The sequence below is a fragment of the Ursus americanus genome, chromosome 2 (genome assembly GCF_024610735.1).
Source record: "Ursus americanus isolate L20-20 chromosome 2, mUrsAme1.1.p, whole genome shotgun sequence".
Lineage (NCBI taxonomy): Eukaryota > Metazoa > Chordata > Mammalia > Carnivora > Ursidae > Ursus > Ursus americanus.
Window position 1 is genome coordinate 44,452,067 of NC_142128.1, and position 13,672 is coordinate 44,465,738.

A 13,672-nucleotide genomic window follows, 5' to 3' on the forward strand; every position below is an offset into this window, starting at 1 on the left:
GTCCACTGACACGAATAGGACGTTATATGTCAATCATAGTTCAATTTAACCAAACCAAACCAAACGGACGGTGGTTGTGTGTTCGGCAGCCTGTTCCGTGGTATGCCTGTGCCCTGGGACTCTTCTCTCCACTTTTCTCCTGTTGAACCCATTTCCATGGGTGCAAAATGACTGAATTTGACAGTCACTGGATGCAGTTGTAAATTGTAAGCAAAAATGCAAATGTTGGCACTGAAATCAAGTGGTAAATTTAGTCACAAAATGGTCATCTGAATAATCCAGGACTTATTTTGTTTAGATCATCACCAGTGGAAAATGTTTGTATTTTCTCATTTAAAAAACTTGCAAATCCTTGAGCAATCCTATGAGAAACACTGGCCTATAGGGACGGCCACCAAAACATCCTGATTTTTTTTTTTTTTTAAGATTTTGTTTATTTGACAGAGTGCGCACAAGCAGGGGGAGCAGCAGAGGCAGAGGGAGAAGTAGGCTCCCCACTAAGCAGGGAGCCCAACATGGGGCTCGATCCCAGGACCCTGAGATTGTGACCTAGGCCACAGGCAGACGCTTCACCGACTGAGCCACCCAGGCGCCCCCATCCTGAATTTTCTGATACTGAATCTTTCCAATATTCAGTCACTGTTCACATCCCTTGTCAGACCAGACATTCTAGTTTTGGGTCCGACACTGGAGGCCCGACCCAAAGTCCTCCAGTGTTTTCTTGAACCTCTGTGAAAATCTTGCCTGTTTTGAAGGAAAGGACAGTTTCTCTGGAAACTGCCCAGTTTAAGACACCTATCTCACCTTCGTCTGGCCTTCCTCTCGTCTTCAAAACCCAGACCAGCGCTTTTCAATCCTATCAGACCCCATCTTGTGCTGTGTATTTGGGAACACTCCTTGTTCTCCTGATTAAGAACGAACGGATCATGGACTCACCTAGCAGAGGCGGGGTTGGGGGGCTATGGAAAGTTAACCCTCATGACCCCTCACTGGCGTGGGCCCCTCCAAAGTCCCGGAAGAGGTCATATGTTTTTGTGAGATTCACAGAAGTCAGATATTTTAGCCACGTTTGGGTGAGACTTCCATTCCTACCGGCAGCAGGAGGGTAGCCGTTCTGGGAACCGGCTAAGGAGGACGTGGGTTGAGGGCGCTCGGTCCTGGTTTGGTGTAACGGATGCGTGCAGTTCGCAGTTCCTTCCAGACAGGGTAAGACGCGGCGAGGCACTTCGAGCGCCATCGTGGTAGCAATGAGCGGCCTCCAGGAAAACCACCAAAGAGCCAGATGTTTGGGCTTTGAGACACGAAGGTCGAGGGCCAGAGGTCAGGCTGCAGCGGGACCGCCACCTCCGGCCCTCGGCGCTGGAAATGTGTGGGCAGGAAGGAAAACCGAGGTTGAACTATCTGGAGTCAGAAGCTAATCTTGTCAAAACGTTTTCCCGAGCGTCAGATGTGTGTAAAATTGTAAGCAGGGGATTTGGTTCATTTCTGTGTCTAGTGGAAATGGGAGTCCTCTCCCTTCAGGAATAATCTCAGTAATGTGAAATACAGAACTATAAACACCCCATGATGTTTTTGTCTTCTTGTTCATGGAAATAAAAAAGCAGAATTCATCAGGATTCCTGTGTCTGTAAGCCACAAACCTGTAACAGTCTTACACACAGTGAGGGCGTCTCGTAGAAACTGCACCTTGTATGCTCCCCGAGGAGCAAGTATAGAAAAAAATACTGGTCAGCAATACTAGGAGAAAGAATGAGTTGTGTTTCTAGTTTCTCTATTAAAAATGATGATACGACATCACTGTCTGATGAAGAGGATCAAAGAGTACGTGGTAAAGGTGCAAAGGAAAAGTATTACAGTGCAATGTCTAGCAGCGAATTGTTACTTTTTCTGGATTTTTATAATGTTCATGTCATTTTTCGGCTTTTATATATTCCATAACTTGCTGTGATATAATTTCTTGTTCTAAATAGTCATTCTAATACCTCATATTGTATTCATAATTTTCTACCCCATTTCTTAAGGAGCCCCAACTGTGGGAGTTGTAGACTCACCTCTTCCACCCGCATGAAGTCTCAACATAAAGAAGAAATAAGATGAAATAACTTTATAAGAAAACATATCCAGGACAAGTGAACTGGCTACATGCACAGCCCGAGGGGAGGGCGAGGCACCGACGCAAAGAGAGGGGGTACGACTTGCTGGGGGTCTGATTTAGTCCAACAGTGAGCCCTTCAAGGATGCTGTTCCAGGAAGAGCGCAGAATAATCTTTACGTGGGCATTCCACGGGTTTTTTCCCTAGAACATTCAGCATATAGGAAGAAACGGAAAAATTCTTTGCATTTATTAGTCGGATTCAAGGCTCAAATAATGATAAACATCTGGCTGGACGTTCACGGGTTGTGCAGAAGCAGGCCGAGTCCCCCGACGTAAGGCTGTCCCTGGTACGGCGGGGTGTCGGCGCCTGCTAAACGCTTCGGACGCACGCTGCACACCAGCATGCAGCAGCAGTGCACGACCCTTCCCGCTCCCGCAGCCGCACGCACGCACGCACGCACGCTCGCACGCACGCTCTGGCTCTCGAACTTCCTGATGGCCTTCGGCAGGGACGACCTTCGGGGAACACCGTCTGAGAGGTTCAGATGATTCCGTCTGTCCTCCTTTTTCAACCCCCACTCACGCCCATCCTCACCCCCAGAAACACACTGGTCACAGTACTGTTCAGCCAGGTCCTGAAGGATTAGGGCTTCGAAAGTTACCTATTAAAATGCAAATGTCCTTGGCTGAGCGAAGACCTCTTGTCCTTATCTGCTAACAGCCTAAAGGGATTCCTTTCAGAGCCGGCTGTTTCCATTTTTGAACTGTGTAATTCTGTAAGGAAGCCTAAAATAAACTGGCCTACACTACATTTGCCTTGAGGGCTGAGCGCAGGATGGCTTTCTCCGTCTCAAAGCGTGCCTGGGACCCGCCCCGGGACCCCCAGAGAGCAACTGCCCTGAGATCCGGAGACGCTGAGCCCCCAAGCCGTCCGCTCCCCCGGCCCACGTGGCCTGTGTGCGCAGGCCGCATCCTGGGACCCAGGTGTGCCCCCTGGGTCCCCCAGTGGTCTTTCTAGCTTTTTCCCATGGACATGGGGAGGCTCTGTCCCCGCTGCTCTCAAGTCCAAGGGCTCCTTACAAAATAATGACACAGTAAGTCCCATACACGGCTTCACTATCTGCCAGCCTCTCTCTAAACCTTTCACTGCATCTACGCATTTAATTCTCAGCCACAACGGGCACTATCGCCAGCCCCGTTTTCCTGAGATGGGGCTGAGGCGCCGAGACACCGAGGAGCTCACCAGGAACCACACACCCTGGGCGATCCGGGCTGAGAACGACAGCCCTCAGCCTGCTCAGAGCATGGACTCGGAGTCAGCATTACACTTAATCTCTGTGAAATACGCATGGGCAGTAACTTAGTTTTATTCTTTAGGTTTTAAAATTTAATGCAATCGTCTGACATTTTATAAAACTTTTTTTTTTTTTTTTAACACCACCCTTCCCTCAGAATCTTCCTTAGCAGGCTTATACTTCTGTTCTCCCCATTCTGAAGGAAAAGTCAGCACACCTCAACTGATCTGCGTCTGTCGGAAGGCAGGACGGCAAGTCTGAGGCCCTCGGGGTCCCCGGGCTGCAACACAACATTTATAAGCCAAGCTCCTGGTCGGCTGGCTGGAGCACACCTCGTGGCTCAGACCGCTCCCCAACTGCAAAATGGAAAGTGAGCGGCTGGTTACGCATCTCAAAGACAGACAGCGTGATACCCCAGACGCCCATGGGACCGTCACACTCAGTCAGCGGTCCAGCCCTGAGGGATGTTAGGAGACCTATTCACAGATTTTTTCTGTATTTTACACTTTTAGGGGACACCCAAGAACTGTAACGCTAGTCAGGACTTTTCCCCAGCCTACTGCACCTGTATGATCCTGTACCTGCCCAGGCCCTTTGGCCACTGGTAACCTTGCATTGGTTACCCGTAGACTCACCGATAAACAGATACTAGCTCTTGCTAATATGTAAAAGCCAAACTATGTAAAATCCAAATACTACGGTCACCTTTGAATTTGAGCAATAGTATGTTTTATTAAAATCAGATACTGGAAATATAGTTTGTGTCTGGTCTCCATTCGAATCCATTATTTCTGTGAAACATTCCACTGATTGTCCCTTCCAGGTTAGAAAGAAGTCTCTAAAGATGGAAGGAAAAGATCATCTTTAGGATTTTTTCCTGAAGTCACATTGTTTCTTTTTTCGGGGGGAAGAATCTCTGTCCACACCCAAAGCTGTGGCTTCCACAATCCATGTCCCCATCTCCTTGTCAGTGGTATCTACTTTGGGAGCCCTGGGAGTTTCCATTTATTTCTTTTGGGTCCACCCAAAGCAGGCAACCGCTCATGTCAAGACAAGAATAAAACACAGTAGAGCCATCGTGTTTATTGTGAAAATCCGCCAGGCAGCCAGCACACCCTGTTGAGGACTCCTCCCTAAGCAGACAGATGCCTGTCCTGGTGGCAGAAAGAGCTGATGGCCTCCTGGACCTTAAGAATCTGGATTAAAAGGCAAGAATCTCTCTCTCTTCTCTCTAGGCACATCTATGAAATATACATAATGGATACACAACCATGCCAACACCAATGCATGGCTACGGACTGAGACGTCATCTCGTGAACCCAAGGAAAGCAATGGTAGAACAGGAGGTTAGCCTAGACCAGTGATTTCCCCTCTGTGGGTTACAGATCCCTGGGAATGCACACAGTCTTTGCAGGGGGCCTCTGAATCTAGGTGCACTGTGAGCACACTGTGTAGCTGGGCTGGATGGGCGTTATATGGAAGTGGTCACGAGCACAGTCTCTTTGGCAGACCGCGTAGTTTCAAATCTTAATTCCTCCACTTAGCAGGTATGTGCCTGGACAAGTCACCCAACTTCCTTGTGTTTTAATTTCCTCGTTCTTTAACCACATAAAGTCGGTGGGACCAAAACAAATTAGTCATGCTGCAGCCTCAGCCCTGTCCCCCGTCCTCATGGGTGATCAGCATTCATCAGCTGCACCCACACCGCGAGCAGACAGCCACTTGGCTCTCTCATCTTTTCACATCCAGTTTCATGGGACCTTGCCTTGTGCTGGAGGACACAGAGAGGAAGAAGCCAATAAATTGGCCCTTCTGTCTGCTTTCAATTTTGGAGAAGGCGACAAACGTCCTGAGACCCTATGGGCTGACCCCTCCTCGGCCAACATGTCCCAAATCATGAGCACTCCCGTCCAAAGCCTCTCCCTCTGGATCCAGCTGCAGAGACCCACCACAGCTCGCAGGCTCTGTAGTTCATTCACGGCCATTTGGGTTTCCCTCCCCCACTGCTACAGCGTGAAATACAAATTAAGGTTTCCAAGAGCCAACAATAGGTCAGAATTTGGGATAGAGACACTCTACTTAGGAATACCCCGATTGGAAAGCTTGTGGGAAGAGGTGAGATGAAGACCCAGTCTTCTGGTCTGAGACACTTGTGGCCACCAACAGGCAGGACACACGAAACGAAGAGACGCTCAACCCGGAGAGCATATGAAAAATTCAGAGGCCCTGGGTTTTGGATAAGATAAAGGATGTGTGGGACTCAGCCGGGGCGTCAGCCCGGTATTCCAGGGCATCAGTTCGTGCCTCTGGGTGCCTGTGGCCATGTCCCGTGGGGATGATTTCCTCCTGATGTTGGTGCTGCTGCTTTCACTGTCACTTATGGTTTTGATTTAGGGGTGGATGCACGGGGTGGTTTGGTTTACTTTTTGAGCTTTCACGAACTGCTTTGTTGGATGTGCGAGCTCTTGGCCCTCACCACTGCCGAAACACGGCCTCCATTTCGACGGCGGACACTGAGCCCAAAGCTCTGGGGTGGTGCGGCAAACGGAGTACCCTCCCAATCAAGGAGGAGGTGTCTGGACAGTGTGGAGTCTTAGGAGGAAGCTCTCAAAGAGCCCATGTGAGTCCGGGAAGGGGTCTGTCTCTGAAGGACAGTGTCACCGGAGGATCACCATCCTGGGAGAAAGGAAGATCCCATCAGTGCCCTGGACAGAGTCTCAACAAGGTGGCGAGTACAGCTGTCTCTTCCAGGATCTCGCTATTCGACCATTGCCTTCCAACAGCACCCCAAAAACGGCATCTGCCCCACTTCTTTCTCCTGCTCCCCACCCCCGTCGAACAACTCCTTATGTTCAATTCCTCCCTTATTACGCTCTCTTATCATGATAATGGAGATGAGTGAGACTGCTTACCTAAGCTATACCGGTCATCACATGAAAGTAGGTGACCAGCTGCCTTAACCCAGTTGAAACGCGCGTGTCTCCTAAGTGTCTTTAATAAACACTGGTAATAAAGGAGGGAAAGACATATTCATTGAGCCTCTTCTACATTCCAGATGCTGTGCAGTGCACTTTACACGTTTATTAACTTCTTATACTTCACACGAAAGCCGTGATCTCAATGCCATAGTCATCCCTACGTTACAGGTAAACCTTAATGACATAAATGTGGGGGGTGTTTGAATTCAGATCTTTAAATACAAACAACTTGCATTTTTCAAAATAACTTGCTGTTTTCTTTAAAGATCTGTCCCTAAACCACTGAGTGGCCTGAAACCAGTCACCGAACTTTCTTATCCGGAACTTTCTACTTATGAATCTTTGTAGCCCCAAATTCTCTAATGCCACAGAGGCTGGAAGATTTGGTTCGGTTTTCCTGTGGAGGAACTTCACGTTTGATTCAGTAGACTTACTCCCACAGCCTGTGAGCAAAAGCACAGCAAGACAGAACGGGGCCTGGCTTACCTCGTAGTGCCCTGCCGACCTCAGATTTTCGGCAAGGACCAAGTAGAATAAATACAGCCTGTGAAAGAAGCCTCGTGAGTGGTCACGGCCTCAGGTACCTGTGCAGCTATCATCTCTAGCATCGTCACTGATACCAAATTCTGGGGGCCGGTCACCAGCTCCGGCCCAGAACTAAGACACAGAATAATTAGTCAAAGGGGTCTTGGGGGGGAACAGAACTGGTGTGGGTTTAAAGAAGGAAGGGCAGCCCTGCTGGAAGACTGGAAACATAAAAATGGATAAAAGCTGGGAAGGGAAATAAATTATAGACTAGACCAGATCCCTGGAAGTGATGGTCTAACATCTCTCGTCCTGTGTTGGGCGCTCCGTCAAGACCCAGGGGAAGAGAAGGAGTCTGAAAATATCCCCAGTTTGGCTGCTCAGATCATGGATCCTCAGGGAATAAGATGAAAACGTGTGGATCGTGGGCTCACGACCAGCAGGAAATTAGGTAAGAAGAGGGAAGGCCGCTCCGGAGAACCACAACCGAATTTCAGCGCTCGCCGGTCCGGCACGGGAGGGGACCAGCAGGTAAATGTGAAATCGCCCGATTAGGCTCCGCTCTATTATCGCCAGAGAAGGCAAACCGAGGCGCAGCTGATGAGTTAACCAGATATGATACAGAAAACATTTCCTTCTCCTTTTTGGCTTCAAGTCTATTTTAAGGCTTTAAGTCTCCAGTCCAGTCGGCGCTTGGGGGCCACGGAGGAGATGCCTATTCCCATGGGAGGCCCTGCCCTGCTGTGGATGGCGTTGCTGCTCTGCCGTAAGTAGACGTTCAGTGACCCCCCCCCCCGAGGGGCCAAGATGGATCTGGCGAGCAGCGGGGGTGGGCACGTTGACAGTTTTCGTGGTGACTTTTTCTAGGCTACATGCCAACCACAGGGCATCTCCCGGGGATTATAGTGGACACAAACTGGAGATCAGGGCACATCGGGCTGAGCAGACCTACAGGGGAGCCAGCCCGAGAACTGTCCTTGCAATCACTCTGGCATCTCCCAGAGGGCAAGGGAGGGAGGGCAGAGTAAAGAGAGAAGTTCCTTCTCTCCCTGGGTCAGGTTCCTGAGAAGATGCTTGGCCCTTAAAACTCCATGGATGTGGACCTCGTCAGCGTAGCCAGATCCCTGTCCTTGAGAGTCCTGGAAGACTGGGCGTAGCCACTAACTTACCTTCTCTGGACTTCTACAGGTCCAGATGGCATGTCAGCAGGTAAGCGAGTCCTCTGTCCTTGCTCTGTCAGCCTCAACATGGCTGGCCACTGCTCCCCCCATCGCTGTCTCCCTTCACCCCATCTCCTCTGCTTGCTAATGATTAGCCCTCTGCCCCTCCGTGTCCAACCTGAGCCCCACTTCCACCTTGCCTGTCTTCCTCCTTTCCCCCATTCAACAGTTTCAAAAGAACCACCTCATTCTCTTGAGACACCCCACCTTTTTGTACGCAACAACCATATCTGCGGAACATCTAAACATCCAAGTGCCGCCCCGGCACTACCACACAACCTCATCCAATTTCTACATCATCATCATCTTCGCACTGTCGCCATTTTGTAGTTGAGGCGTTTGTCCAATTAAGAGCCTTGCTGGAGTCCGCAGCTAACCAAGGGCCAGCTTCTAACACAAGCCCCTTGGGTCCAAGTCTAGCTCTGTTTCTGCACCCTTCCTCATCACCACCTGCCACTTCCTAGGCTTTGGTCAAATCTGTACCACATTTCTTTGTTCCTGAAAACCTATTAAGACTGATTCTGTCGGCGCTTCTCACTTCCTTCCAGAACTGACATGTATTTTTCACTCCATATGCACTCACAGTTAAATAGTCATAAAAATTTAGAGCTGGGAGAGACTATGTTTCATCTAATCCAACACATTTATTCATCCATTATTCACACATTCATCCACTCAGTAAATATTTAATGAACACGTACTATGTACCAGCTATTGTGCTAAGTTTAGGGCTGAACAGGACAGACATCGCCCCTGCCTGACCAGAGGCTGCAGTCCTCACTGGCTTGTTTTCTGAATACCCTACACTCATGTCCGGTCTTCCCCCCTAGGCTGGTAGCTCCCTGGGGCCACAGTACTGTTTCATCCTTCTGTAATCTGAGGAATCAGGACAGTTTCTTATTAGCAGCTATCCAAGGGTAGACTGACCGCTGACTGACTCACTATTGCTATGTCTGTACTTTGGAGTCTGGACAGTTTTCCCTTTCCCCCCCATGTCTCTTACCACAATTTGATCTCCTCAAAGATACCTCGAAACCTACAGTGTCCTTGAACCCACCATGGAACAGGATATTGAAAGATGATACTGTGACTCTTATATGTCATGAGAACAACTCCCTTGAAGTTAACTCCGCTGTGTGGACCCACAACAACATCCGCTTGGAAGAGACATCTTCACGTTTGAACATTGTGAAAGCCCGAATCCAGGACAGTGGGGAATACAGGTGTCAGAACAAAGACTCCATCCCGAGTGAACCGGTGTACCTAGGAGTCTTTGCAGGTAAGTTCCAGGACTATGGAAAAATAGATTCCCCCATGTGAGGAATGGCCCATCCTTAAATGGGGAGAGATCACGTTATTCCAGGGTTAGTGCACTGGGGTGGGACTCTGGTCTCCTACTCAAGACCTGCCTGTCGCTCTCTTTCCACACTTAGTCTTGCCCGGCCTTGCCTTCTTTCCACGTTCTGGCCATCTCCCACCTCCCCACGTTATCCCTCTACTCCACCTCATCTCTCTTCTTCCTGGGGCTGATGTAATGATACGTACGAATGGTAGGTTGGCTATGTGAACGTTGCAAAGAACTGAACATCTGAAGTAGATCAAAGGTCTGATTGTAAAATTTGCTCAACAATTTCCATGCACCACGACGTGGATATTGGGTTGCACTCATGGTTTTGAAAGACATCCGTGTAGATTCCTCACGACCTTCACTTTTACTAAGAGCAAATCTTACGTGTGTTTCAACTCTGTGATCCTTCCACTGCCAACAATTAGCACAGCATGCTTTGGCACATGTGGTTGGTTAGTAAATGCCGGATGAACAAAGGAAGGATTTCATTTAAGCAGCTAGGCCATGGATATATTTTACTTTATATTTTTTAATGTGAATATATTTTAAAGTATAAACATACTTCATATTTTCCTCTTGGAAAGAGGTGTGGCGGCATCTGTATGCAAATTCCAGATACAAACTAAAGGAGTGTGGAATTGCTTATTTCCTTGAGGAGATTCTAGAAAACTCCTCCAGCACTGCTCTTCAATAAACTCTGCCTGCACAACCTAGCCAGATTTTTGTTCAAAATTCTCCTTCAGTGAGTGTGTTTCAATTCCTACAATGACATTAGCCAGAGAACCCGACTCTTACGTTTTACAGAATCATTGTTAACAAGTATTTGTTGAGTACGTACCCACGCCGAGGTAATGGTCTCGGGCGCTGGGGATGTAATGTAAGGATCAGACGTGGCCCCTGGCCTCCTGAAACATGGAGCCAAATAGGAAGAGTAACGGCACACACGCAATTAAAATTGGCATTCATGTTCGGGGGAACTTTTGGAGCCAACTATGAGTAATGGTAGAAGTAGGGAGCCCCTAAGAGGCAAGAGGACAAAACAGACCTGCCCCTAGGCAAGGACTCTGTGCGCAGGATAGTTTTACTCCCCCTTAGTGACCAGAACTCGTGTCCACAGAGCTGAAATGAGTACTGGCTTTCAAGCCGTCCAGGGTCAGGCTTGGTAGAAAAGTCAGCGTGGTTTTGTGGCCCCAGACTCACTTTTCAGGAGGAGAGAGGATTTACCAACATAGAGGACAGACCCCAAGCATTATTTCATGTTTTGTTTTATTGACCTTACGAGCCAAGAAGTGGGTTCATGATAAACTACAGTTCCTGACACACGCTCGGTGCGTGACCACTGCTACTTTTGTGTCTCTGTCTGTCTGGCCATCTGCTGTTACGTAACCTAACGACTGCTCTCCAGGGTGGCTGCTTCTGCAAGCCTCCGCCGAGGTGGTGACGGAGGGTGAGTCCTTCCACATCAGGTGCCATGGCTGGAGGAATCAGAATGTCTCAAAGGTGACCTACTACAGGAATGGCATAGCCCTCAAGTACTGGTATGACAGCATCGACATGTCCATTACCAATGTCACAGTCAGGGACGGCGGCAGATATTTCTGCACCGGCTGCATTCGGAGACAAAACCACACCTCTGACCCCCTCAACATCACTGTGAAAAAAGGTGAGTTGGCAAAGCAAGAGGAGGGCCCATGGCGGGAGAAGGGGGACAGAGACCCCCCCCCCCCCAGCCTGCAGTGGCTGCAGCATGCAGCAGGGGACAGCGGTGGCGCCTTGCGAGTCTGCCGGCCTGCGGGGAGGGGCCGGGCTGAGGCACAGACGCCCCCCATCTCCGAGCCCTTATGGGTTTGCTGGCAAGAGTGACACCTGCTCACTGGTGGGATTTCGGTGAAGACTACAAGCGATATCGGGAAATGGATGCGAGGCCTGTGAAGCTCTGCCCAAGCATAACGGATGGCGATTCCTGGTTTGATCTCGAAGCCCGCTGCTGCTCCCGGGGGAGAACACTGCCATGTATCAGACTGAAAGCGAGTGTCGAAGCAAAAGGAATAAAGGCTGTGAGGAGCTTGAAGACGCCATGTGGCAGAGGAGGCCTGGGAAGGAGACCCAAGGGCCAGCAGGCTGGGTGCCCCAGTCGGGAGGAGACAGAGCCTCCTGAGGAGAGCCGGGCTGGTGGGCTGCCTCCAGGGCCAGAGACAAAGAGGCTCCTTCCTACCTCCAGAGAAGAGACGGAGCCTTTGGAGTATCTGCCTTGCAAGGAGGAAACTACGCTTTTTTGCTTGGCGGATCTGGCGCCTACTAATGTCTAAAAAAGCATGAGACCAGAAGCCAGAATTAAGTTTTAATGTCAGTTTTCTGTTAACTACTCTGAGACCTAAGTGCTATTTAATTGTCGTTGGCCTTCCAGTATCCTGACTGTAAAGTAAAGGGTTTAGTCTCGATGCCACTTGGGGAAGTTTAAGAATACTGATGTTTGCATCTCATCTCCTGAGGTTCTGCTTTAACTCGTTTGGAGGACTGGGCATCAGTATTTTTAAAAGCCCTTTCGGGTAACGGTCATGTGCAGCCAGTGCTGAGAGCCTCTGGTCTAGGTGCCCTCGGCGGCGGGGGGGGTGGGGGGTGGGGGTGGGGTGGTTTCTGGCTGTAATACTCTGGGGCTCTATAATTCTAGGATAATCACAAAAATCAGCGCCTTGCAGACAGAGTAACAGAATCACAAGAGAGGGGAATTGGAAGGCAGCGTAAAGCAGCTCTGGCCCTGCGTCTGTGTTTCAGCCAACAGGCAGGGTGCTCTCGGGTCCTGGATGCCATATCATGGTGGTGCTAGAAGGGAGGGGACCATGTCAGGTCCTTCTCTTAGGGAGGATGAAGTCCTGAGCCTCATTCGTCAATTCCTCATATGACTTATGCTTCTTGTTGCATCTAGATTCCCCCGGCCAGAATGGTCACCAAAGCAAATACTCCTGGCTACAATTTCTGATCCCAGTGTTGGTGGCGATTCTGTTTGCTGTGGACACAGGACTGTTTGTCTTGACCCAGCAGCAGTTGGCATTGCTCTTGAAGACTAAGAGGACCAGGAAGGGCAGAAAGCTAGACCCCAAAAAGAGCTGACGTCACTGCTTAAGAACATCAGCAGTCGCAGCTTCTTTCCAGCGTCAGCAATCGCTTCTCCACCGTCAAACACAGCTCCCGATGCGCACAGGAAGGTCTGCCCCCAAGGCTTCACAGAACTGCTTCATTAAACCAACTCAAACTGATTAAGTGGCATGTAATAGTAAGTGCTCAATAAACGTCAGTGAAATAAGTAAAGGAATGAGTAGATTCATTTATTAGTATCTGTCAAAGACAAGTTCAATTTGAATAAAAGAGATATGAAACCAGGTAACATGATGCTTCTGAGTATTTGAGGCTTGCTAGTTTCTTTTTTTGTTCCTAGAGGCAAAAACCATGCAGTTCTAGACTAGAGATGTCTTCTCTTAAGCACTCTAAGTCTGGACTAGAACTACAAAGACAGGAGGGATGCTGGTGAGATTGACCATTTTTATCCTCTCACTTCAATGTGCCATTTACAAGCTTCTAGCTCTTGCTGAATCTGGGGCAATCTTGCGCCCTCGGACTCTGGGGATGAGGCTCAGTCTAAGATTTTCCCATTATTGTTTTTCCCTCCAATATCTCCCAAACTTGTATCTTGAATACCGTCTTACAGCAACTGAACTAAGTGTCTTGGAGGAATCCCAGCAAATAATAATCACCAGAACTCTCGACTCTGAAAACAGAAAGATCCCAGGCAAAGACCCAACCTTTGCTCTCCCACCCTCACGCCACCGTTTCCCATGGAGACAGTTATACAGGGGCGTGGGGACAGGATTAGGGAAGAGAGGCGACGTGTTGTCAGTGCTCACATGAGTTCACAACAGTCGATGGGAGACCAGAGTGTCTGTAGCTTCATATGTTTTAGAATAATTACTGATACAAGGAGGAAGTGAATCTAGGAAATTTTGTAAATACCCATGAGACCGAGAAGTCTTATTTTCTCCCAAAGATGTTTTTGGACCACAGAGAGAATTACTGGAGCTTTTTTTTTTTAATATAGGTATCTGGAATGAATCTCCTTAACACTCTCTAGTTGTTTTGGGGTTTTTTTTCCCCGAATCATTTCAGAGAGGTGAGAAGTGACCAGATTCCCAGTGAACAGCCTTGTCACTTGGCTT

At 49.0% G+C, this 13,672-nt stretch overlaps 1 protein-coding gene across 1 annotated transcript; it reads left to right on the top strand.

Annotated features, from left to right (window-relative positions):
* Positions 1 to 7,508: 7,508 nt before the first annotated feature.
* Positions 7,509 to 12,721, top strand: FCER1A (Fc epsilon receptor Ia). The gene is made up of 5 exons (XM_045784486.2): positions 7,509 to 7,659; positions 8,082 to 8,102; positions 9,138 to 9,392; positions 10,867 to 11,124; positions 12,388 to 12,721. Exons 1-5 carry the CDS (start codon positions 7,509 to 7,511, stop codon positions 12,570 to 12,572), a joined length of 870 nt encoding a protein of 289 aa, XP_045640442.2. The 3' UTR covers positions 12,573 to 12,721.
* The last annotated feature ends 951 nt before the right edge of the window (positions 12,722 to 13,672 follow it).